The sequence below is a fragment of the Bufo bufo genome, chromosome 5 (assembly GCF_905171765.1).
Source record: "Bufo bufo chromosome 5, aBufBuf1.1, whole genome shotgun sequence".
NCBI classification, from domain to species: domain Eukaryota; kingdom Metazoa; phylum Chordata; class Amphibia; order Anura; family Bufonidae; genus Bufo; species Bufo bufo.
In genome coordinates this window covers 372,598,622-372,624,541 of record NC_053393.1, presented here as the reverse complement: position 1 = coordinate 372,624,541, position 25,920 = coordinate 372,598,622, and the positions used below count along the sequence as shown (strand labels likewise).

The 25,920-nt window shown below is 43.2% G+C and overlaps 2 protein-coding genes across 2 annotated transcripts in view; one reads left to right on the top strand and one right to left on the bottom strand.

Moving 5' to 3' along the window:
* The window catches only part of LYRM4 (LYR motif containing 4), a 162,083-nt gene that overhangs the window by 11,112 nt on the left and 125,051 nt on the right, over nt 1-25,920 (top strand). Inside the window, exon 3 of the mRNA XM_040432851.1 lies at nt 17,069-17,189. Within this exon, the coding sequence (XP_040288785.1) occupies nt 17,069-17,189 (121 nt within the window). The remainder of the gene's footprint in view (nt 1-17,068; nt 17,190-25,920) is intronic.
* Nucleotides 1-25,920, bottom strand: part of FARS2 (phenylalanyl-tRNA synthetase 2, mitochondrial) — a 539,960-nt gene that overhangs the window by 420,044 nt on the left and 93,996 nt on the right. The window lies entirely within an intron of this gene.

The following is a 25,920-nucleotide window of genomic DNA, read 5'->3' as shown; positions in this document are numbered from 1 at the left end:
AGTGCGTACGAACGCGCTGTAAAACACCCTATGCCCCAAGAAGTACAGGAGCTTCTTTGGGGCGTATTGTCGCGCATAACACCTCTGTTTTTCATTGTATGCCTCTGTGGTCAATAGCAAGAACGCGCGTTTCCAAAATACAAAAACACCCCAAAATACGCCTTAAAAACGCCTGTAAACAGCACTTATCGAATATGCTCAGGTGTGAACCCAACCTTAGACTCCTAATTTTCCATTTCACTTCCTAGAGGTCCAAGATATGATTTCAGTTATGATCTCAAAATATTCTTAGAAGTAAGAATATTTACATGTGTTTTGGACAAAGAGGAAGCAAAATACATAAAAATCTATGTATATCATTCAATATATGAAAATCTAGGAGACCACCCATCCCTGGACCTGACTGCCTTACTGAGAATCTAACTATATAGACATCTGATTAAAAAAGTATGTCCCTGAAGGGTCACACATTTTTTGCAAAACATATCAAGTTTTGATTGGAGGGGTCTGAGCACTAAGATCCCCTTAATCCCTAGAACAGGCATCTCAAACTCGCGGCCCTCCAGCTGTTGCAAAACTACAACTCCCAGCATGCCCGGACAGCCTACAGGTATCAGCCTACAGCAGGGCATTGTGGGAGTTGTAGTTTTACAACAGCTGGAGGGCCGCGAGTTTGAGATGCCTGCCCTAGAACGAGAGGAGAGAAGTGCACAGATAGACTTCTATGGAGCCTGTATCGAATCTGTGTACTGTAGCGAGGAGAGCGAGCGTGCTAGCCGCATACTTTTTTCCCTTCATTCTAGGATTCGGTGGGGGTCTCAGTACTCAGACCCCACCTATCAAAACTAGCAAAAGTTTTGTGAAAAGTTAGTGACCATTTAACTTGGAATGCTGTAATAAAGATACTATTAATTTAATCAAAACCATAAATGACTTACTACTGCCAGTAGGAAGAACATTATCCTTTCCTTACTATGGATATTACTTCACTATAGGGCCTATTGGGCATAGTTTTTACTCTATAAGATTTACCTGCCCATAAGATGCACCTAGGTTCTAGAGGAGGAAAATAAGAAAAAAATATTTTTAGTCAGACCTCAGCTCACAGCCCCAATCAGACCCCTGATGTCAATCAGACCTCAGCTCAGAGCCCCAATCAGACCCCCAATGTTAACCTCTTTAGGACATGCCCTGACAATCGTACAGGTACGCCCTGATGTCCTGGTACTTAAGGACTCAGGGCGTACCTGTACGCCCTGTGTATTTCCGATCATCGCGGTGATCGGAACAAGGTGCCTGCTCAAATCATTGAGCAGGCACCTCGGCTAAATGCGCGGGGGGGGTCCCGTGACCCCCCCCATGTCGGTGATCGCCACAAACCGCAGGTCAATTCAGACCTGCGGTTTGCGGCTTTCCATGTGGCGGTGGTGCCATTGGGTCCCCATGGGGCTGTAGGGGGGACCCGATGGCATGGAAGGCAGCGCGATGCCTTCCTGTGACGTGCCTGTGAGATCCAGCCCCCTGGATCTCACAGGCCGGAAGCTGTATCAGTAATACACGCAGTATTACTCATACAGCCAATGCATTCCAATACAGAAGTATTGGAATGCATTGTAAAGGATTAGACCCCCAAAAAAGACAAAAAATAGACCCCCAAAAAAGACAAAAAATAAAGTGGAAAAAAAAGTTGAACAAAACAAAGTTTTCCCCCAAAAAAATTAAGTTTCAAGTAAAAATAAACAAAAACATAATTTTCCCCAAATAAAGTATCGACCAGCTCTATAAACATATCACATGACCTAACCCCTCAGATGAACACCGTAAAAAATAAAAACTGTGCTAAATAAACAATTTTTTGTCACCTTACATCACAAACAGTGTAATAGCAAGCGATCAAAAAGTCATATGCACCCCAAAATAGTGCCAATCAAACCGTCATCTCATCCCGCAAAAAATGAGACCCTACCTAAAATAATCGCCCAAAAACTGAAAAAACTATGGCTCTCAGACTATGGAGACACTAAAACATGATTTTTTTTTGTTTCAAAAATGAAATCATTGTGTAAAACTTACATAAATAAAAAAAAAATTATACATATTAGGTATCGCCACGATCGTGACAACCTGCTCTATAAAAATACCACATGATCTAACCTGTCAGATGAATGTTGTAAATAACAAAAAAAAAAATGGTGGCAAAACAGCTATTTCTTGTTATCTTGCCTCACAAAAAGTGTAATATAGAGCAATCAAAAATCATATGTACCCTAAACTAGTACCAACAAAACTTCCACCCTATCCCGTAGTTTCTAAAATGGGGTCACTTTTTTGGAGTTTCTGCTCTAGGGGTGCATCAGGGGGGCTTCAAATGGGACATGGTGTCAAAAAACCAGTCCAGCAAAATCTGCCTTCCAAAAACCGTATGGCATTCCTCTCCTTCTGCGCCTTGCCGTGTGCCCGTACAGCAGTTTACGACCACATATGGGGTGTTTCTGTAAACTACAGAATCAGGGCCATAAATATTGAGTTTTGTTTGGCTGTTAACCCTTGATTTGTAACTGGAAAAAAAATATTAAAATGAAAAATCTGCTAAAAAAGTGAAATTTTTAAATTGTATCTCTATGTTCCATTAATTCTTGTGGAACACCTGAAGGGTTAACAACATTTGTAAAATCAGTTTTGAATACCTTGAGGGGTGTAGTTTCTAGAATGGGGTCATTTTTGGGTGGTTTCTATTATGTGAGCCTCACAAAGTGAGTTCAGACCTGAACTGGTCCTTAAAAAGTTTTTTAAAATTTCTGAGAAATTTCAAGATTTACTTCTAAACTTCTAAGCCTTGTAACGTCCCCCAAAAATAAAATGTCATTCCCAAAATGATCCTAACATGAAGTAGACATATGGGGAATGTAAAATGTAAAATAACTATTTTTGTAGGTATTACTATGTATTATAGAAGTACAGAAATTGAAAATTGGAAATTTGCAATTTTTGGCAAATTTTGGTATTTTTTTTTTATAAATAAAAATGATATATTTTTTTTTTACTCCATTTTACCAGTGTCATGAAGTACAATATGTGCCGAAAAAACTATCTCAGAATGGCCTGGATAAGTCAAAGCGTTTTAAAGTTATCACCACTTAAAGTGACACTGGTCAGATTTGCAAAAAATGGCCTGGTCCTTAAGGTGAAATAAGGCTGTGTCCTTAAAGAGTTAATCAGACCTCTGAACAGACCACCAGTGTTAAGTCCCCCAATCAGACCTCCGATCAGAGAGCAATTTGAAAGATCCCCATGCTCAGATCAGAGAAAAAAATAAAACATTTTGCCTCTCCTGCTCTGGATGTCGCTGCTCCTGTCACCCAGCTTTACTGTTCTTCCTGATGCAGTCACAGCACAGTGAGCGGCCGAGGAAGACCAGGAAGCTTTGAGTAAAGAGCCTGGGGAGCGCAGCATTCACCCCTTCCAAGGCCTTTCTGTACTAATGAACGCTTTCATAATGGAGACTCTCATTAGTATTCGCCTCATAAGACGCACTGACATTTCCCCCCATTTTTTTTTTGGGGGGGGGGGGGGGAGTGTGTCTTATAAGGCGAAAAATAAAAAATATTTAAGATTATTATTGTATTTAAAGGGGTTAGCCCATGATTAATGTAAAAAATTAAAAATCAATCATCTTGATTTCTCTTGACAATCTCTTTTTAACAAAGCTAGAACCAGCCCTGTACCTCACATGGATCCAGAGATTCATTGTTCCAATTGTTCTGCTAGATTTATTTCAAGCTGGCAGCTCAGAGGGTGTGTCCTTTAATCTGCAGCTCTCTCCCTATCAAAGCTCAGGAGGCAGTTGAAGGATGGAACTGAGTATGTGCGTCTACCTCAGTGGGATTGGCCAGATAAATAAGAAAAAGAACAAACCGCAGGTGACGTTACACAGATTTAATTGAATAACTCACTGGTTATACAAAATTTTTAATGACATGCAATTACAAAAGTATTCAGATCCAGGTGCTGGTTTGAATATTTTTCTTGAGACAACCCTTTTAAGGACAAATATGGATTTTCCTTGATTATTTTTGAAATGGCAGGTTGTCTATTAGGCTGAGCCTGTGCTAGGCCCTCAACTGCCATGGCAGTTAATCAGCACCCCGTAATTGTGTTTGCAAAGGGCTGATGGTCACATAGAGCTTTAACTGCCTAGATGCTGTGGTTGCTATTGACTGCGGCAACTAGGGATTTAAGTGGTCAGTAACTGAGTTCTCTCCAATGTTGACTACAGTAAGTGCCGGACTCCCGCTGTGATCTGTAGTGCTCTATCAGCGCAGCCTGTTTTGGGTCACTTCAGTCCCTGTCACCACGCCAGGGTTAATGGCGCTGTTGGCAAGGACTGAACACACTATATAGCCTGTGCTAATGCAGCACTCCAGACAAAAAATATATATTTTTAAAAACAACATAGTGGGGGCTCTAAAAGAGTGAATTAATTTGATTAATCGCCCAGTGCTACTTTATTATATACCAATATAGACCATCATCTAGGAATATGAGCAATATCAAATTTTTTGGACACAGGTATGCTATTGACAAAAAATTAGAAACAGTTATTTCTCAAGGGCATAAGCTGGAGCATAACTACTGCTCATTTATAAACAAGATTTACATGCAATCCAAAGGTACTGCAATGGGAACAAATCTTTCCCCCAGATTTGCTAATTTGTTTGCGGAGGAGGAAAAATATTTACATGAAAAAAAAAACTTTAAACTTCCAGCGTTGATTGGTTGATTTGCTGTAAGCAGAAAAAATGGGAAATGGTTCTGAGCAACTCTGATAAGGACCACCGATGAACCAGCGACAGGTTTATGGGCAACCAGGGATCAATGATGTGCGACTGTTCCATGGAGGCCCCACCGTGCATCTTACAGTACTAGGACCTGTCACCTGCTGAAATGTTAAAATCTGCATACATTTATGAATCGCACCAGTGCTATTTTTTGTCTATCCACCTCCCCCCCTTCCCATTCTTCCCAGATTTTCAGGGTCGGTAGTCCTCCTGGAGCACCGAGTGCTGGGGATCACCAAATGTGGCTATTCATGGCCACATTTATGTATTATTTAGCAGACCTACCGCCTGGCCACTGATAATTGGGTAACAAGGGGTGATGACAGAGGAAAAAAAAACACCTCTTCAGACAAGCCTACAACCAGTGACCCAGCTGCCTCTATACCGCCATGACCAACTTAACCCGCACCTACTGTGTCCTTCTCCCATACTATGTAGATTGTAAGCCCTCACGGGCAGGGCCCTCTCTCCTTCTGTACCAGTCTGTAACTCGTCTTGTTTATGATTAGTGCACTTGTCTGTATTATGTATGTGCACCCCTTATCATATGTACAGCGCTATGGAATGAATGGCGCTTTAATAATAAATAATAATAATAATAACATAGGATAACTCAGTGGAGCTATACCATGTAGTCAAGGACTTGAAGGGTCAGAGCTGTTTTGGTGGCGCTAGGGGTACGTAGTCGTACACAATATTAGGTAGGTTGTTTTAATGTTATGGCTGTGGTGTATACATGCCCCAAAATGGTACTTGTACAAGCTACAACTTGTCCTTAAAAATAAGACTGTATATTGCTTTGTTGATACAAAAACAAAAAATATCTAAGATGTTTCACATCTGCGTTAGACATCTCTGACAGGCTGTTCTGGCAAGGAGCAGCCTGCCAGAGGTGTCTGGCACTGCCGGATGATACCTGATACTTGCCAGCCCCATTAACTATAATGGGTACCGGCGGCGATCCAGTCGCAACCTGGCAAACATATCAAGAATCGGATGGACGAAAAGCGCTCTGCCAGTCCCCATTATAGTTAATGGGACTGTATGGAATTCCGACAGTGACTTATCCGATAGGCTGTTCCCGGCAAGAACAGCCTGCCGGATCTGTCAAACGCCGATGTGAAACAGGCCTTGGTTCCGGCATTATCTAAAAGACAAATAGAAAAAAGTGGTGTGGTCCTGAAGGCCAAAAATTGCCTAGTCCCTGGGGTTGGCGGGTTACTATTTGCTGGTTTACAGGCTGTATGAAAACTAAACATGCGGCATGCATTAGCTGCATTGTCCGCTTACATAATGAAGCAGAAGTGCTGTTCATTCGTAGAAAATAAATTCTCCTTATTCCTCGTGGCACACACTTAACAAATCCGAGCTCTTAGACAGAGACCTCCCGCTGCTCCTGAGTGTTTTACTTCCCCGTATGTCTTGTGTCTTTACCCTTCCTCTGCTTTTGTGCTTCCCCTCTGACCCGTAAACCCATTAATGTGCTGTCTCTCTGCTTCATCTATTTGATGCTGGTGATTCAGGAGGGTCTCTATTACCGTCTCCTGGTTTATCATGTTTCAGACTGGATATCCATCTGCTTCTCTTTATCTTTCACCCGCAACCATTTTCCAATAATGTCTGCACTATATTATTATGCCTCCTATTCAGCTGGTTGCAGATTGAATGATTGAGCAGTTTTTCCATTCCTATAGTTTTCTTGGACATTTTTCACCAATTCTGGTTACTACGCTTTACTGTGATTTTGGAGGATGCTTTATAAAGGATCAGTATTGGTTTGTCTTTCAGCATAGGTTTAAAGGGGTTGTTATGAAAAAGAATATATAGCGCTGTAAATCTGATGGTCAGCAATATATAACTAAGCTAAGCAAGTTTTAGGCAAAAAAAATTATATTTCCTCGTTTCCCTGGTTCTCTTCTGGCTGTTTGTTTACCTTCAATAACAACAATATTGGAGGTTTTCCACGTGAATGTTTGTGCCACTCCCCCTACTCTGCAAAGGGATTGAATAAAAGTCAGCAGCATGTTATGTGTAGGACTACAAGTCCCAGCTGTACAATGACACTGCTGATACACACAGGATCTTCTCCCTACTGATTCTTGTGCAATGCTCTGCAGAACTCCTCTAGTCTGTCAGCTCCTGTGCCCAGCATTTGTCTCCTCACTGCCTGCAGCTACTCAGTAAAGCCTCCAGCCCTCTCTGCTGCTAAAGGGGTTAAAGTTTTTCTGAAGAATCCAGGGAGAGAGCAATAAGAAGCAGATGGCAGTGACTGTCACATATCTGCTGTCTCAGGCTTGTGCACAAAATATTATCAAAGCAGGGAGAGAAGCTGATATCACAGTTCATGGGACCCTCAGTGAAATCTGAGAAAGCAGCAACTGCCAATAAAGTAAGTGCATAGTAAAGCCTTTCCCTTTTTTTTTGTTAGAAACCTACAAAGAAAAAAAAAAAACTCGGGCAACCCCTTTAATGAAGCAAATGGCTACAATATGGCTTGACGTTTTGATTGGTGACAGTCTGACTGCTAAGGTCTGATCCTATCAATATGCCATAACCTTAGAAGATCAGGAGTAGTATAAAATAGTTGTTTGGATTGCATTTTTTGGATATGCCATGAATGTGTTATCAATGGGGGTTCAATCACTGGAATTCCAACACCTAGTTACTTGGATATGGCATATATCCCTTTGAGAAAAAACACCCTTTAGCCCCTTCACCCCTTGAAAGACCGACCCACTTTTCACCATAAGGAAGGACCAAGCCACATTTTGCAAATCTGACGTGTCACTTTATGTGGTAATAACTTTGGAACACTTTTACTTATCCAAGCCATTTGAGATTGTTTTCTCATAACATATTGTACTTCATGACAGTGGTAAATTTGAGTCAATATGTTTTATCTTTATGTATTAAAAATTCCCAAATCTTTGGAAAAGTTTGAAAAATTCACTAGTTTCTAAATTAGAATTTCTCTTTTAAGACAGTGATTCCTCATAATATAGTTATTACTTAAAGGGAGTCTGTCACCAAAATATGACATTGTATACCACTTACATGGCTCTCTAGCACACCTATCCATGATTCAAATGGTACCTTTGTAATTTTCTTCTGAGTTTCAGCAGCAGGAAAAACGCACTTTAATCCATATGCAAATGAGGGCTCGCAAGTGCCCAGGGGCAGCGTTCTGTGTGTAGGTGCCCACGCTGCTCTGCCTTCTTTTTACATTACTCCTCCCCAGCCTCTCCCTTGGCCCTTGCGTCATCCACAGGACCCGGCCGATATACTGTGCGTGCGCAGTGCGCTGCCGGCACGGGCATGAGCACTGTGATGCCAATTGTGGGCACGGTATCGCTACATGTAGTGCGCATGCGCCAGCACAGGAATGAAACCAGTGACTAGAGGGTGGACCAGAAGCAAACAGGAGGACTGGAGGCCGGCACATGCGCACGCGCGGGATATCGGCCGGTCCGGTGGATGACGCAAGCGACTTGCAGGGTGGGCCAAGGAAGAGGCTGGGGAGGAGTAATGTAAAAAGAAGGCAACGCAGCCTGGGCACCTACACACAGAACGCCGCCCCTGGGCACTTGCGAACCCTCATACTGGGGGGAAAAAAATCACAATTTTCTGCAGCATATAACGTCATCACCACGGCGGCAACACAAGGAGATTGACCCCTGACCTCTGTTTAAATACCCCCCTCCCACCACCAACACCAGTGTTTCCTTACAGAGGACAGGGGCGGAGAAAGGTCTCCTTGTGTGCCTTGCGCCGGGGAGATGAAGATGATGCGCACCTTAAACACCATTTCCACATGGTGACTCCCTGCCCTCCCGCGGTACCGTACTAATGCTGCGCAGGGAGTGGATTGGGAGGCCTCGCTCCAGTCTTATCTGGGGCCTGCTCCCGGGGCTGCTGTCTCCCACCTGGGCTCCGGTAGTTCCAGCTGGGTTGCGCGCCCAGCGCCAGCGGGCACTATATAAATTACGTCACTTCCCACGCCGGAATGACATCACCGGAAGTGACGAAGGCGGCGCATATTCAGCAGGACCAGAAGAAAATTTGAAATCTTCTCCTTCCCCCAGCGTTCCTGGCTGCAGTGAGTTGTTGTCTCTCTATCCCTCCAGGATGTCTGCACTGGAGCACTCAGAAGCCACTGCGCCACCTTGCATAAGTCCCCCTGTGGGGGAGATTTAATCCAATGTTGTTTTTCCGGTTTTCTGGCCATATGTGGGATATGCTTCTCTATATTTCTAATGGGGCTTTATTCTTCTGCCCTTAGATTTCTAAAGAAGCCCAAAGGAGACCCAAGAAAACCTCAAAATGCATTTCTTGCTTTAAACGTTTGCCTGATGACTACCTAAAAAAGATATGCAGTGATTGTATCACCAAGATTATACGACACAAACAACCATCTTTAATGGATGAGTTCAGAACCATGATGCAGGAGGAAATTAAATCTTCTTTGGCATCTCTGTCCGGACTACACAAAGATACCCCTTCTCAGGCTGAGCCCCCACACAAGCGCTAGAGAACTAAAGTCTTCCCTATTAATGAAAACATTAAGGGTTTGATATTAGATGAATGGTCTGATCCGGAAAAGCATCTAGGAATCTCCAGAGCATATCAGAGCCGTCTACTATTTGATCAGGAGGAAGCCAAAATATTTAATATGATTCCTAAAATAGATGCTCAGGTGGCGAAAGTCAATAAAAAAAGCTCTCTACCCTTTGAAGATGCATCACAACTAAGAGACCCTATGGACAGGAAGGCCGATGATCTATTGCACAGGTCCTGGGAGGCGGCCATGTACAATTTAAAATCCAACATAGCTGCTACCTCTGTAGCCAGATCCATTTTTGTATGGCTTTCAGAGTTAGAAAATCGTGTTTCTGATAACGAGGAAATCTTAAGTGCGCTCCCACTCTTAAAATCTGTCACGGCATTTCTTGCTGATGCCTCTGCAGAGTCCGTTCTGTTTGCGGCTAAGGACGCAGGACTCTCAAATGCGGCTCGGAGAGCCCTATGGGTCAAATGTTGGTCTGGAGACAAGGTCTCTAAATCGAGACTTTGTTCCATACCTTTCTCAGGGGAGTATATATTCGGACCCGAATTAGATAAAATACTTGAAAAAACTTTGGATAAAAAGAAGGGTTTCCCAGAGGAAAAGTCCTACAAAAGGAAATATCCCTTTCGTGCCCCCTCTAATAAGAGCAGACCTTACAGTGGTAAAGGAAAAATGGGGCGTTATAGTTACCCCAAAGGAGGAAGGGGAAGGAGTTTCCTCGCCCCATCCCAAAAAGGAAACGAAAATCAGTGGCGCCAGAGTGGGGGAAAGATTGAAGAAATTTTTTCCCTTCTAGGAGGAAATCTCTTCAAACCCATGGGCGCTAATGATTATCAAGTCAGGCTACAGGATTCATTTTTCTACCCTTCCCCCAAGAAGATTTTCAGTTTCAAAACTCCCTACTCCAACATATCAAAGCCCAATTTGGAAAGGGATTCAGGAATTAATATCCAAACACGTAATAACAGGGGTACCCCCATTGGAAAGAGGGAAAGGGTTCTACTCTACTCTCTTTCTGGTGAAAAAGAAGGAAGAATCCTTTCGAACCATTATAAACTTGAAGCTCCTAAACAGATTTATTTCTTATCAGAAGTTTCGCATGGAGACATTAAATTCAATCATTCCCCTCTTACAGAAGGATTCAGTGATGTGCACGGTGGATTTAAGCGACGCTTACTACCATGTTCCAATACACCACAATTCCCAGCAATTTCTGAGGTTTGCAATAAAGGATCACAGGGGCGTTGTTCTTCACTACCAATTTACCTCTCTCCCTTTCGGCATATCCTCAGCGCCTCGGGTGTTCACAAAACTGATAATAGAAGTTGTAGCATATCTGAGGAAAAAAGGATTAACAATCTTCCAATATCTGGACGATTTCTTAATAACCAACAATTCTCCTTCCCAACTACAGAAAGACCTGGAAGTGTTTCTTCTAACATTGGACAGACTGGGATGGATGGTAAACAGAACAAAATTGAACCTTTTACCATCAACCAAGATCAGGTTCCTAGGAGTTATCCTGGACTCTCAAAAACCGCTAACCAGTTTACCTCGGGACAAGATATTCGACATCCAGCAGAAGATCAAGGTATTTTCATCCAAAAGAACCTATTCCATCAGAGACTCAATGAGTCTTCTAGGTGTCCTCACTTCCTGCATCCCATCAGTACAATGGTGTCAAATTCACTCCAGACCTCTTCAGATATGGATACTCGGAGTATGGGACAAAAAAGTTCTCTCTAGATCACAGGGTTTCCATACCTCAGAGGATAAAAACTTGACCAGAAGAATAACGTGGAAGAAGATACCTCACACCCAGATCACCACAGATGCAAGCCAGTGGGGCTGGGGGTCGAAGGTCAGAAGAGTTTATTATCAGGGACCATGGTCCAGTTCAATCAGGGGTCACTCATCGAACTACTGAGAGCGGTTTGGGAAACTCTGAGAAGAATCACAGCTCCGGGGCCATCATTTAAAAATACTATCAGACAACACGACGACAATAAAATACCTAAACCATCAAGAAGGTACAAAATCTATGAGTCTACTAAAACTATCCTCGAAAAAATGTTGTTGGGTAGAAATAAACATAGAATCCATTTCAGCGGTACACCTAAAAGGATCCCTGAATATAGAAGCCGACTACCTAAGCAGGAAAAAAAAATAGACCAATCGGAATGGTCCTTGAACAAAAAAATCTTCCAGATGATAACAGACAAATGGGGCATACCGGAAGTGGACCTGTTCGCCTCTCGGGGAAATTCAAAGGTCCCAACATTTTGTTCCCTAGACCCCAGGGACAATCCGTGGATCCTAGATGCCTTCTCCTTCATGTGGAACCAAGCGCTGTACTATGCCTTCCCGCCACTTCCGATAATACCAAAAGTGGTACAGAAGATTCATCAGGACGCTGCAAATATCATACTGATAACACCTTTGTTGGCCGAAAAAGAGCGGGTTTTCCTGTTATTTGGAAGATGGCCATCGAAGGTCCTTGGCCCCTTCCAAGGAGGAAGGACCTTCTACATCAAGGTAAAATTTTTCATCTGGACCCAGACTTTCTAAATTTGACAGCTTGGATCCTGAAACCCAAATTCTGAAATCACAGGTTCTTTTGGATCAGGTGATCTCTATGCTAAAGGCCTCCAGGAAGAAGGTCACCTTCGCCATTTATTTGAAGATCTGGAAGAGATTTTGTTCCTGGTCAGGATCACCCTCTCCTAACAAATCTTCTCCTAATATACAATCGATTCTAGATTTTCTACAAAATGGTTTCGATATGGGGTTAAGACCTGCTACCCTCAGAGTTCAAATATCCGCCTTAAGCTGTTTCTACGACACTGAACTAGCGAATCACAAATGGATAAGAAGATTTATGAGAGCGGTTACCAGAATACGCCCGACGTTAAAATCTCGTATTCCTACCTGGGACCTAAACATAGTTCTCACAGGACTATCACGTTTTCCCTTTGAACCATTGAAGGAATGCTCTTTGAAACTAAAATCATTCAAGACTGCTTTCCTAGTGGCCATCACTTCTGCCAGAAGAATTGGCAAACTACAGGCATTATCCATGAGGGAACCTTACCTGCAGGTCAAAAACGATAGATTAATCCTGAGACTAGATCCAGAATTCATGCCTAAGGTAGTTTCTAAATTCCACAAGGATCAGGAAATTACACTCCCCTCTTTTTATGATAGCCCTTCAGACGACAGAGAACGGTCCTTCCATTCCCTAGACGTTAGACGAGCTGTACTTGACTACATAGACTCTACAAAAAAGATTAGAAGGTCCGACTGTCTCTTTGTTCAATTCAGGGGCAAAAACAGAGGACAGACAGTTTCCAAATCTTCAATCGCTAGATGGATTAAGAATGCTATTTCTACTTGTTATACTATTCAGAATCTCTCTTACCCAGATAATCTGAAGGCTCACTCTACCAGAGCAATGTCTTCCTCCCAAACAAAGAGAGCGGGTGTTTCCCTAGAGGAAATTTGTAAAGCCGCTACTTGGTCTAGTATTCATACCTTCATTAAACACTATAGACTAGACCTTTTCAAAGAATCAGACATGTCTTTTGGACAAAAAGTCCTTCAGGCTTATACCCCCCCCCCTCCCCCGATCATATTTTGTATATCTCCTTGTGTTGCCGTCATGGTGATGCTATGGAAAACCGGAATTAGTTTTCACCGGTAATTCTTTTTCCATGAGATCACCACGATGGCATATAAATTCCCTCCCATTATATTTTTTTCTTTTTTGGGATTGCTATGGAGTAATACTTTCTTTTCGTTTTGGTTTCATTCTGATATTATAAAATCACGGGGTTTCCACCACCTTTCTACTCTTGTATTTTGGAATCACTGCCGTTGGTGGTGGGAGGGGGGTATTTAAACCTTTCTCTGCTTCCTGCCCCTACAGAGGTCAGGGGTCAATCTCCTTGTGTTGCCGTCGTGGTGATCTCATGGAAAAAGAATTACCGGTGAGTACTAATCCGGTTTTCTGCAGCATATGACCAAGCAGTGATGTGCCACTTGCGGACAAACAAAAAAAATTGCTTTTCATCCCCATATTCTAAAGTTGGAGGGAGCTTGTTTTTTGTGTGGTGTGAGCTGAAGTTTTTATTGGTACCATTTTGGGGTACATACACCTTTTTTTTTTTTTTTTTTTTATTCCAGTAAAAAGTTTATTTTTTTAAGAACTTACTTTTAACCCTTTCCCACTTCCTTCCATAGGATGAACACCTGCAGTCATTTGACTGCATTTACAATATTTAAGTATTGCAGTGTTACTGTTATCCTACCTCTGGCAGTTGTAATAGGAGTACCAACATGCCTGGCCAGGGGACCATCACTAGGTCCCTGACTACCATGACAACTGCTCAGCATCAAGGACATACATTTGATCCTGCAACCATAGTTCCGTCCACTTGTAAACATACAATACATTCTGTATGACTACACAATAATACTACACACGGTTTGTTTGTAGTCTGTAACCATGGAGACACCTGGTTTTGATAAATATAAAAAAAATGGTTACAAGTATGGATACACTCTTTCAACTCCTGAGGATCATAATTATTTTATTACTTTAAAAGGGGTTATCCAGTAATAAATATTGATGACCTATCCCAGGTCATAAATATTAGATCGGTGGGGTCCAACACCCGAAACCCCGCCAATCAGCTGCTAGAAGAGGCTGGCACTCCATGAACGCCGCTGCCTCTTCCTAAGCCATGTGACATCACCACACATCGGTCGCATGGCCTCGTTGTATCTCAGCCCCATTGAAGTGAATGGGGCTGGTCTGCAATACCAATACTATGTACAGCGCTGTGTTTGGGAGAGCTGCATGGTCTGGTGAATGCGGTGGCTCCCCATAACAGCTGATCAGCGGGGGTGCTGGGACTCGGACCCTGCTGATCTTATAATGATGACCTAGCCTGATGATAGGTCATCATTATACAGGTGAAACTCGAAAAATTAGAATATTGTGCAAAGTTCATTTATTTCAGTAATGCAACTTAAAAGGTGAAACTAACATATGAGATAGACTCATTACATGCAAAGCGAGATATTTCAAGCCTTTATTTGTTATAATTTGGATGATTATGGCTTATAGCTTATATAACCCCAAAGTCACAATCTCAGGTACCATTTGCTCAGGGGGTATGGATTAATTAGCTGACTAGAGTGTGACACTTTGAGCCTAGAATACTGAACCTTAAAATTCTAATTTTAAGCTGTATTGATGCAATTCCTTTTAATTTGCATTACTGAAATAAATGGACTTTTGCACGATATTCTAATTTTTCAAGTTTCACTTGTGTATATATATAAATTTATATTTATCTTTTGAAAGCATAATGATGTCCTCATGGACCATAAAAAAGATGAGCGGGATTATAACCTGCTGATGTAGCTGAAGTGTGATATCACAGGAGATGGGCATTTTATAGGGCACATATACTTTCACCAGTTTGGCGGCTTAGCAGGGTGATAAATGTAGTTTGATTAGAGGAGAAGGTTATGTAGTTGGAAATGTGACGCCGCCAAGAAAATGATCATTCTCCATAACAACTGTGATTATTTTCTTCCCTCATTGCACATAACACAAAGACGATACCCTTTATAACGTCACCACTCCTTTTTATATTAAAAGCTAAGCATTTCATCTTTACCCGGGAACAATAAAACTCATCCTAAGGTACCAGCTGTTTAATGAGCGTGCTTCCATATTTAATAAATTCTATTAACAATACACACCCATGTCACATTCTAGGTGAACGGGCCCTAATTAAAAGCACACACCATCTGCTAGTGCATGGCAGCAGGGTGGCACACCACAGCCAGCATGCTCCCTGGGACCGAATATGTATTATGTATGAGCTGTGTCTGGAAAATGTCAATGATCCCATAGAAGACATCCTGGAAGCTGCTTAGCATCATCTAATGGGCACAGCTGTCATTAATCCCCTTTTTGAAAATAAATGGAAAAATGATTTTCTTTTATGCAATATCAGCACACGGGATTAGACCTCATTTGACAAAGTAAACTGGTCTGAAAATGTGTTTTATGTGAGCTTTATTTTTGATGCTATTGTCAAATTTAATTTTATATTTCTATGATATCAGATCTTCTAATTTGCTAAAACTAGTTGCTTGCTGCATCTCCTGTTCTGCGTTTTTTGTATGCCATGGGTAGATCATTTAGAGTATGTCCACACATAAAACATCCTGAAAATCCAGCTTTTACCTGTGAATCCACTGCAAGATCTGCAGTAAATCTGCTGCAAAATGCACATTAGTTCCATTGGATTTTGCCACAGATTTGGCTGTGGATTTGCCGATGATTTCATCCCCTGCATCGCAAAAGCTGTAAACCTTGGAGCAAATCTGCAGCATAAATTGCCATAGTCATTAGAAAAACAAAGAACCCCCTCTTTGAATTCTACGGTTTTGCTTATTATTATTATTATTTATTGAAGCGCTATTCATTCCATGGCGCTGTACTTATTAGGACATAATAAAAAAAACTGGTCTTTAGAAGGTGTTAAAATTAGGCTACTTTCATATCTGCGTTTTTGCTGGATCATGAACGGATCCGGTTGTATTATCTATATAAAATGGCCAAGACAGATCCGTCTCTAAAACCATTGTAAGTCAATGGGGGACGGATCAGTTTTCTTTTGTGTCAGAGAAAACGGATCTGTCTCCATTGACTTACATTGTGAGCCATGACGGATCCGTCTTGCTCCGCATCCCAGGACGCACTCAGAAACGCTGCTTGCAGCGCTTTTGTGTTTTTCATGGGAACGCAATGAATTCTGGTGTACTCCTTTCCCTTCAGTTCAGTTTTGTACCTATTGACAATGAATGAGGACAAAACTGAAGCGTTACCCCCCCGGGGTCCTCCAGCCACCACTCTCCCCGCTCCGTTCTCCTTGTAGCGTTATGCCCCTATTGTATGTGATGGGAATGCCCCTTTAATGTCAGTCTCATAGGAATGAATAGAGAATTAACTGACTCCCTGTCCTGTGTCAGTTGAACATCAAAGTGTTGGTCACATGGCACAGCTGAGAATTAGAAGGGAGGTTATAATTCTCAAATACAGTCACTGGTAAGAAGATTGCCTTCACTACAGTTTACATCACGTAACTTTCTAACAGGTCAGAGAATAAACATTTCTGTGGGAGTGCTTCTTTAGTAAGTCTCCCTCATTGTGTGGATTCAAGTCGCCATCTAAAAAAATGACACATATAATAGACTTAAATAATGACAAACCGTTGTAGGCTGAACCGGGCAATGAGGGCCTCCAACACCCCACCCTATGGCAGATATCTCCCTACTTGAATTTCACATTTAGTCTTCATGTGTATGAAGGGGTTGGAAGGAATTGTTTTTGGCCGAACAAGCGTTTGGCCGTCAACTGTCTGGGTATATCATTACATTCAAGATGCCATGTTTTTCTCACAGGCCCTTCCTTTACCACCATCTAAACCTAGAGCATTTGTACTTGCTCCATCTAGCAAGATGTTTGCCACATTACAGAGACATCTAAGCACAAATGGTGGTCACCTTGATGTCACATGGACTATTACTATATAAATTCTCAGCCGTATTTTCTGTGCATGGTGAATATTTACTCTTCTGTTTCCAGAACCTATGCTATCCGAAGAGTAAGAGATGCCTTCAGAGAGAAAAAGAGCATTGGCGATTTCCATGAAATACAATCTCTCATATACCAGGCCAAAGAAAACCTGGGGATCATTCAGCGTCAGGTAAGACCAATGTTATTTGCGAACTGACATTCTGGGGGCAATTTATTAAGAGTGGCATTTCATACTCCAGTCTTGATCTAGTTGGCATGGGGGTAACCTATTTTATTAAGAGGCCCTCTCTGGCCCTCCATGTGGCTCATAGCTGGCATAGATTAGAGCTATAACCTATACCAGCTTCTGGCATAAATTATAGTAAATTTGTCAGACTGCTGAAGGCCATGCCACACCCAAAGGGATAAAAGTGGTCTGAAAACACTTAGAAGGAGCACTTTTCATACAAATGGTGCTTGCACAAAAAATTAGCTTTTTTGACTCCCCTTTTCTTCCTCATCGGTACCATAGCTTCACTCTATCTCTGGAACTCCAACAGAAATGAATAGAGCGACTGCGTACATGCCAAGCTGGCTGCTCCTTTCATTTCGTCGGGTTTCACAGGGAACGGGTCCCCCATTCTTGTGATTGGTGGGAGTACCAGCGGTAGCACCCCCCGATCTAATAGTTATCCCCCATCCTGTGCATAGAGGGTAACTTAATATAACCAGAATACTCCTTTAAATATATTTTTACTGTGTAAAGTTCCATTGAGCGATCATCTTTGGCATCTTCACATGACAGACAATTGCCATGGAAAATCTCTCTTCTGTAGAAGACCAGTTGGAGTCATTTGCCAGGTAAGGCTACTTTCACATCTGCGTCTTTGCTGGATCCGTCAAGGGATCAGCGAAAATGTATCTGGTACATCATACAACCGTCTGCATCCATTCAGAATGAATCTGGTTGTATTATCTCTAAAATGACCAAGATGGCAATAAAACCATTGTCGGATCCGTCATGAAACACAATGTTTTCTCGGACACAACGGATCCGTCTTGCTCCGTCTCCCATAACGCACTCAAAAACGCTGCCTACAGGGAACGCAACGGAACGGAATGTATTATGGTGCACTCCGTTCCATTCAGTTCCGTTTTGTCCAATGCATGGGGACAAAACTGAAGCGTTTTCTTCCGGTTTTGAGATACCATGACGGATCTCAATACCGGAAAGGAAAACGCAAATGTGAAAGTAGCCTAAATTCTTGCTGATCTATGGGACTGGTTTTGTTTTATGCCGGTCTAATATGATCAGACCCTGGGCTAATGGAGTTTTGCTATAAAGTGTGCATACGTTTTTGGAATCTTTTTATGCTTCTTTCAGTGTATGTTGATATTCCACAGTTCCCAACTTAAATTATGTGACCTTTATTTTGTTCCAGTCATTGTTCACCCCCTATTCTAATTGCATTAATATTTGCTTGAAATCTATTTGCACTAAGCAACAATATTGGAAAAAATGTTTAGACCTAGTAAATGAATTGAATAAAAATCAGCATGATGGCTGTAGACTGCTTTAAATCAAACCAGTCAATAGTACAATTGATTAAAGTGAAATAATTGTACGCAGGAGATGCTATGCTTTTGTTTGGCTCTGCATGGGGCTTTCGAAAATGTTTCTGCTGTTTGTATGGCGGTATTAATTATTTGTAGTGAAAATATTACCGCCACAGTGTCCCACTTTAAATTTGCAGTGTGGGGGTTTTGTGTTTGTTTCAAAGTCATTTATTAAGACAACAATGGGTGACATTTCTAAAAATCTGTATTCTTTAGAAACCAACCCAGTTCTTTAGACCACACAAGCTATAGCTGTACTCAATTCAGAAACACTTTTGACCAGCTTGGGTTTTTAGAAAAAAAAAATGTTGGGCTCATTATTTTATTTCTGCATTTTTGACTTCACATTTGCTATAAGTATATTTGTCAGAGCTTTCATGTCTTGGTATATCATAGTAGGGTTGTTGTGGGTATCTAAATATCAATACCCAGTCGATACTTTTGTCCCGCTATCGGTTCAGTACCGGGATTTGCCATTTTATCGATACTAGGCTGCGCGGCCCAGTATCAGAGAACATGGAGCGTGCTGCTGTCAGCACGCGCCATGTTCCCTCAGCAGCACAGGGAAGAAGGAGTCACTCTCTCCCTCCCCCTGTGCCGCCGCTGCCAATGAAGAGAGGAGCGGGCACACTGCGCCACCAATGAAAATTATGTCTAATACAGATACAGGAGCCGGGTGCGGCGGCAGAATCACATAGTCTGCACCCGACCTCTGTGACAGGGAGCTGGGTGCCACACCTGAGGGGTTAACTGCCGCGGATCCAGCTCCCTGTCATAGAGGCCGGGTGCAGGCTATCTGATTCTGCCCCCCCCCCATCCCCATCCCCATCCCCAGCATTAAAAACATTGGTGGCGCAGTGCGTCCCCCACCCCCTCAGTAAAATCCTTGGTGGCAGTGGCCACAGGGTCCCCTCCCCCCCTTCATTAGTGGCAGCTTCTGAAGCCCTGGTTGCCATGGTAATCTCCCTGCTGCTGTGTGTACTATGCATAGGGAGCGTGGAGAGTGTGAAGTCCTATTAACCCTAATATAGCTCTATTAGGGTGAATAGGACAAGGGATTAAAAGATCCCAGGTTCTGGCCTCTAAGGGGGATAATAGTTATTAATTAAAAAGTAAAAAAATAAAAGTAAATAAAAGAAAAACTCCAAAATATTAAGTATAAATCACCCCTTTTACCGATTTTACATATAAAATATATAAACAATAAATAAACAAACATATCGCCACGTCTGAAAAGTCCAAACTACTAAAATATAAAAATAATCTCCTATGTGGTAAACGCCGTAACAGGGATAAAAAAAAAAAAAAAAAAACTACGTGATTTCCCCTTTTTTTTTTTTTTTTTTGGCACCTTGTCCCCCCAAAAAAATAGGATAGGACTGTTCGATTATAGGCCGGACATTCCATAAAATGCGGAATGCACGCGGCTTTTTTTGGTATTTTTTTTTTTTTCGTGTGGTATCGAAACTGAATCAAAATTTTGGTATCGCAACAACCCTAAATCACAGTATAAAGTTTCAAGTCCACAGATATAAAATTGATTATAAAACAGATATTTACTGAAGATGCTGGATTACAGATATCCTGCAGGTTCTTTAGAAGCCCAGAAGGTTCAATGTCAAATCGTGAACTTCTCTTCAATGGCCACCATTCTAAGAATGACACCAAGAATCTAGTAAATCTCCTTAGGTCTGTATAGCCCAGAATGTTTTCAGTTTAGTGCAAAAGCAGCGACACTAATGCTGCTCATGATAGACCTGTCTGGGTTACAGATGCTGATCACCTATCAGGATAGGTCATCAATATCTGTAGCCTGGACAATCCCTTTAAGGCCTCTTTCACACGACCATATGGCTTAGGCTACTTTCACACTAGTGGCAGGTCGGATCTGTTCACCCTGTCGGATCCGCCCTGCCGCTATTTCGCCATGCTGCCGGACTGCCGCTCCATCCCCATTGACTATAATGGGGACGGGGGGCGGAGGTCCGGCACAGCACAGCAGTGCGTGGCGAGAGGCCGCCGGACTAAAAGTACTGCATGTCCGACTCTTTAGTCCAGCGGTCTCTCAACGCGCACTGCTGTGCTGTGCTGTGCTGGAGCTCCGCCCCCGTCCCCATTATAGTCAATGGAGACAGAGAGGCAAAATAGCGGCAGGATGGATCCGACAGGGTAAACAGCCTGTCGGATCCGTCCTGCCGCTAGTGTGAAAGTACCCTTATTCAGTATTTTGCAGTCCGTTTTTCACGGATCCGTTCTGTCTTTTTTCCGTTGTGTTTCAGTTTCCGGTCCGTTTTTCCGTATGGCATATACAGTATACAGTAATTACATAGAAAAAATTGGGCTGGGCATAAAATTTTCAATGGATGGTTCCGCAAAAACGGAACGAATATGGAAGACATACGGAGTACATTCCGTATGTGCTCTGTTTTTTTATTTTTTTTTGCAGACCCATTGACTTGAATGGAGCCACGGAACGTGATTTGCGGGCAATAATAGGACATGTTCTATCTTTCAACGGTACGGAAATACGTAAACGGAATGCACACGCAATTTTTGGTGGCTCATAGGTTGTAGTACATACAGCACCAAATCGCGTACAAGGGGTTTTCTGGGATTTTATATTTATGGCCTATCCTCAGGATAGGTCATCAATATCCGATCAGCCGGGGTCCACCTCTCGGCACCCCTGCATATTAGCTATTCTTCAGTAGCTCTGACAATAGGGTCCAGAACTTGGTAGCTTAGTCAGTTGGGTAGTGGACAGAGTTAGTTGCTGCAACACTGCTCCGTTTTTAGTGAGTACAGTGGACAGAGCTGTGCAGTTCCTAACGATAGACCCTCAAAAAATCCTGGAGAAACCCTTTTACGGATCCCCACTGCTCCTGTTTCAATGCTTCATGGTCTTCTGCAGATGTCTCTACTTCTACAGACCAACAAGTGGTGCCCAGTATTAGTGGCCAGTTCAAAAAATGCAGGATTTTAGGATTATTTATAAATCTAGATAGCGACTTGAAAAAAAAAAAAAAATTCCCTAAAAATCTATTAAACTTAAAGGGACACTGACAGGCCCTATAAACATATTTAGTTATTCCTATGCAGTCATAGATCTATTAAAGTGTATTCCAATGATATAAGAGTACCCCTTGTCCGCATTGTAAACCATGTAAAAACAACTTTATATTGATCTGTCAATCACATTTGCCCAAGGGGCGTTTTTTCTCCTACCTTCGTGCCCAGCCACGCCTCAACTGTCGATTCCTAGCGCCGCCCAGCTCATTATTATTCACTGCGCTGGGCGGCTCTTACATTCCCCGATCCTGTCAGTTCCTGCACATGCCCGATAGATACTTATGGGCATCGGCCTCAATCGGACCATCTGCGCATGCGCCGGCACCCTCCCAAGCCTGTAATTGAATCCAACGCTCTTCTCTCGGGTGACAGGATCGGGGAATGTAAGAGCCACCCAGCGCAGTGAATAATAATGAGCTGGGCGGCGCTAGGAATCAACAGTTGAGGCGCGGCTGGGCACGAAGGTAGGAGAAAAAACGCCCCTTGGGCATAAAGAAATGTGATTGACAGATCAATATAAAGTTGTTTTTACATGGTTTACAATGCGGACAGGGGGTACGCTTATATAATTGGAATACAATTTAACCACCTCCGGACCGCCTAACGCAGGATCGCGTTCCGGAGGTGGCAGCCCTGCGCACAGTCACGCATATATGCGTCATCTCGCGAGACGCGAGATTTCCTGTGAACGCGCGCACACAGGCGCGCGCGCTCACAGGAACGGAAGGTAAGAGAGTTGATCTCCAGCCTGCCAGCGGCGATCGTTCGCTGGCAGGCTGGAGATGTGTTTTTTTTTAACCCTAACAGGTATATTAGACGCTGTTTTGATAACAGCGTCTAATATACCTGCTACCTGGTCCTCTGGTGGTCCCCTTTGTTTGGATCGACCACCAGAGGACACAGGTAGCTCAGTAAAGTCCCACCAAGCACCACTACACTACACTACACCCCCCCCCCCGTCACTTATTAACCCCTTATTAGCCCCTGATCACCCCTGATCACCCCATATAGACTCCCTGATCACCCCCTGTCATTGATTAGCCCCCTGTCATTGATCAACCCCCTGTAAAGCTCCATTCAGACGTCCGCATGATTTTTACGGATCCACTGATAGATGGATCGGATCCGCAAAACGCATACGGACGTCTGAATGAAGCCTTACAGGGGCGTGATCAATGACTGTGGTTATCACCCCATATAGACTCCCTGATCACCCCCCTGTCATTGATTACACCCCTGTCATTGATTACCCCCCTGTAAAGCTCCATACAGACGTCCGCATGATTTTTACGGATCCACTGATAGATGGATCGGATCCGCAAAACGCATCCGGACGTCTGAATGAAGCCTTACAGGGGCATGATCAATGACTGTGGTGATCACCCCATATAGACTCCCTGATCACCCCCCTGTAAAGCTCCATTCAGATGTCCGCATGATTTTTACGGATGCACTGATAGATGGATCCGATCCGCAAAACGCATCCGGACGTCTGAATGAAGCCTTACAGGGGCGTGATCAATGACTGTGGTGATCACCCCATCTAGACTCCCTGATCACCCCCCTGTAAAGCTTCATTCAGATGTCCGCATGATTTTTACGGATGCACTGATAGATGGATCCGATCCGCAAAACGCATCCGGACGTCTGAATGAAGCCTTACAGGGGCATGATCAATGACTGTGGTGATCACCCCATATAGACTCCCTGATCACCCCCCCTGTAAAGCTCCATTCAGATGTCCGCATGATTTTTACGGATGCACTGATAGATGGATCGGATCCGCAAAACGCATCCGGACGTCTGAATGAAGCCTTACAGGGGCGTGATCAATGACTGTGGTGATCACCCCATATAGACTCCCTGATCACCCCCCTGTAAAGCTCCATTCAGATGTCCGCATGATTTTTACGGATGCACTGATAGATGGATCCGATCCGCAAAACGCATCCGGACGTCTGAATGAAGCCTTACAGGGGCATGATCAATGACTGTGGTGATCACCCCATATAGACTCCCTGATCACCCCCCCTGTAAAGCTCCATTCAGATGTCCGCATGATTTTTACGGATGCACTGATAGATGGATCGGATCCGCAAAACGCATCCGGACGTCTGAATGAAGCCTTACAGGGGCGTGATCAATGACTGTGGTGATCACCCCATATAGACTCCCTGATCACCCCCCTGTCATTGATTACCCCCCTGTAAAGCTCCATTCAGACGTCCGCATGATTTTTACGGATCCACTGATAGATGGATCGGATCCGCAAAACGCATCCGGACGTCTGAATGAAGCCTTACAGGGGCGTGATCAATGACTGTGGTGATCACCCCATATAGACTCCCTGATCACCCCCCTGTCATTGATTACACCCCTGTCATTGATTACCCCCCTGTAAAGCTCCATTCAGACGTCCGCATGATTTTTACGGATCCACTGATAGATGGATCGGATCCGCAAAACGCATCCGGACGTCTGAATGAAGCCTTACAGGGGCATGATCAATGACTGTGGTGATCACCCCATATAGACTCCCTGATCACCCCCCTGTCATTGATCAACCCCCTGTAAAGCTCCATTCAGATGTCCGCATGATTTTTACGGATGCACTGATAGATGGATCGGATCCGCAAAACGCATCCGGACGTCTGAATGAAGCCTTACAGGGGCATGATCAATGACTGTGGTTATCACCCCATATAGACTCCCTGATCACCCCCCTGTCATTGATCACCCCCCCTGTCATTGATCACCCCCCTGTCATTGATCACCCCTCTGTCATTGATCACCCCCCCTGTCATTGATCACCCCCCCTGTCATTGATCACCCCCCTGTCATTTATAACCCCCCTGTCATTGATCACCCCCCTGTAAGGCTCCATTCAGACATTTTTTTGGCCCAAGTTAGCGGAATTTTTTTTTTTTTTTCTTACAAAGTCTCATATTCCACTAACTTGTGTCAAAAAATAAAATCTCACATGAACTCACCATACCCCTCACGGAATCCAAATGCGTAAAATTTTTTAGACATTTATATTCCAGACTTCTTCTCACGCTTTAGGGCCCCTAGAATGCCAGGGCAGTATAAATACCCCACATGTGACCCCATTTCGGAAAGAAGACACCCCCAGGTATTCCGTGAGGGGCATATTGAGTCCATGAAAGATTGAAATTTTTGTCCCAAGTTAGCGGAACGGGAGACTTTGTGAGAAAAAAATTAAAAATATCAATTTCCGCTAACTTGTGCCAAAAAATTTTTTTTTCTATGAACTCGCCATGCCCCTCATTGAATACCTTGGGGTGTCTTCTTTCCAAAATGGGGTCACATGTGGGGTATTTATACTGCCCTGGCATTCTAGGGGCCCCAAAGCGTGAGAAGAAGTCTGGTATCCAAATGTCTAAAAATGCCCTCCTAAAAGGAATTTGGGCACCTTTGCGCATCTAGGCTGCAAAAAAGTGTCACACATCTGGTATCGCCGTACTCAGGAGAAGTTGGGGAATGTGTTTTGGGGTGTCATTTTACATATACCCATGCTGGGTGAGAGAAATATCTTGGTCAAATGCCAACTTTGTATAAAAAAATGGGAAAAGTTGTCTTTTGCCAAGATATTTCTCTCACCCAGCAAGGGTATATGTAAAATGACACCCCAAAACACATTCCCCAACTTCTCCTGAATACGGCGATACCACATGTGTGACACTTTTTTGCAGCCTAGGTGGGCAAAGGGGCCCATATTCCAAAGAGCACCTTTCGGATTTCACAGGTCATTTACCTACTTACCACACATTAGGGCCCCTGGAAAATGCCAGGGCAGTATAACTACCCCACAAGTGACCCCATTTTGGAAAGAAGACACCCCAAGGTATTCCGTGAGGGGCATGGCGAGTTCCTAGAATTTTTTATTTTTTGTCACAAGTTAGTGGAAAATGCTGATTTTTTTTTTTTTTTTTTCATACAAAGTCTCATATTCCACTAACTTGTGACAAAAAATAAAAACTTCCATGAACTCACTATGCCCATCAGCGAATACCTTGGGGTGTCTTCTTTCCAAAATGGGGTCACTTGTGGGGTAGTTATACTGCCCTGGCATTCTAGTGGCCCAAATGTGTGGTAAGGAGTTTGAAATCAAATTCTGTAATAAATGACCTGTGAAATCCGAAAGGTGCTCTTTGGAATATGGGCCCCTTTGCCCACCTAGGCTGCAAAAAAGTGTCACACATCTGGTATCTCCG